Source organism: Brassica oleracea, chromosome C8 (assembly GCF_000695525.1).
Source record: "Brassica oleracea var. oleracea cultivar TO1000 chromosome C8, BOL, whole genome shotgun sequence".
NCBI classification, from domain to species: Eukaryota; Viridiplantae; Streptophyta; class Magnoliopsida; order Brassicales; family Brassicaceae; genus Brassica; species Brassica oleracea.
Window position 1 is genome coordinate 13,590,123 of NC_027755.1, and position 685 is coordinate 13,590,807.

General features: G+C 47.2%; 1 protein-coding gene across 1 annotated transcript in view; it reads left to right on the top strand.

Annotated features, from left to right (window-relative positions):
• The first annotated feature begins 6 nt into the window (after positions 1-6).
• LOC106308703 (RNA-directed DNA polymerase homolog) overlaps positions 7-685 on the top strand; it is an 881-nt gene continuing 202 nt past the window's right edge. Inside the window, exon 1 of the mRNA XM_013745833.1 lies at positions 7-679. Coding sequence (XP_013601287.1) covers positions 16-679 — 664 coding nt within the window. The 5' untranslated portion in view covers positions 7-15. The remainder of the gene's footprint in view (positions 680-685) is intronic.

The window sequence follows — 685 nt, forward strand, 5'->3', positions numbered from 1 at the left end:
TTGGCAACCATTTCGATGGTTAAGGAGGACGGTCAGCAGAAGCTGCATGATATATCAGTGGTCGCCGAGTACGAGGATGTTTTTGAGCCTTTAAAAGGGCCACCACCAGCTAGAGCGGACGTTCTTACAATAGAAGTAGAGCCAGGAGCAGCACCAATTTCACGAGCTCCATACCGTCTCGCACCAACTGAGATGGCAGAGTTAAAGAAACAATTGGAGGAGCTATCTGATAAGGGGTTTATCAGGCCAAGCACGTCACCGTGGGGAGCACCAGTGTTGTTTGTGAAGAAGAAAGATGGGAGTTTCAGACTTTGTATAGATTACAGAGGTTTGAACAAAGTGACCATCAAGAATAAGTACCCGCTCCCGCGTATCGACGAGTTGTTGGACCAGTTGCAGGGAGCTTCATGGTTCTCTAAGATTGACTTGGCATCGGGATACCACCAGATTGCGATAGCTGAGGGAGATGTGCGGAAGACGGCATTCCGTACCCGTTATGGACATTACGAATTTGTGGTGATGCCATTTGGGTTGACGAACGCACCAGCCGCGTTCATGAAGCTTATGAATGATGTATTCCGTGAGCACTTAGATAAGTGTGTGATCGTTTTCATAGATGACATTTTGGTTTATTCTCAGAGTAGAGAGGAGCATGCTGAACATTTGCGAATTGTGTTGGGTAAGC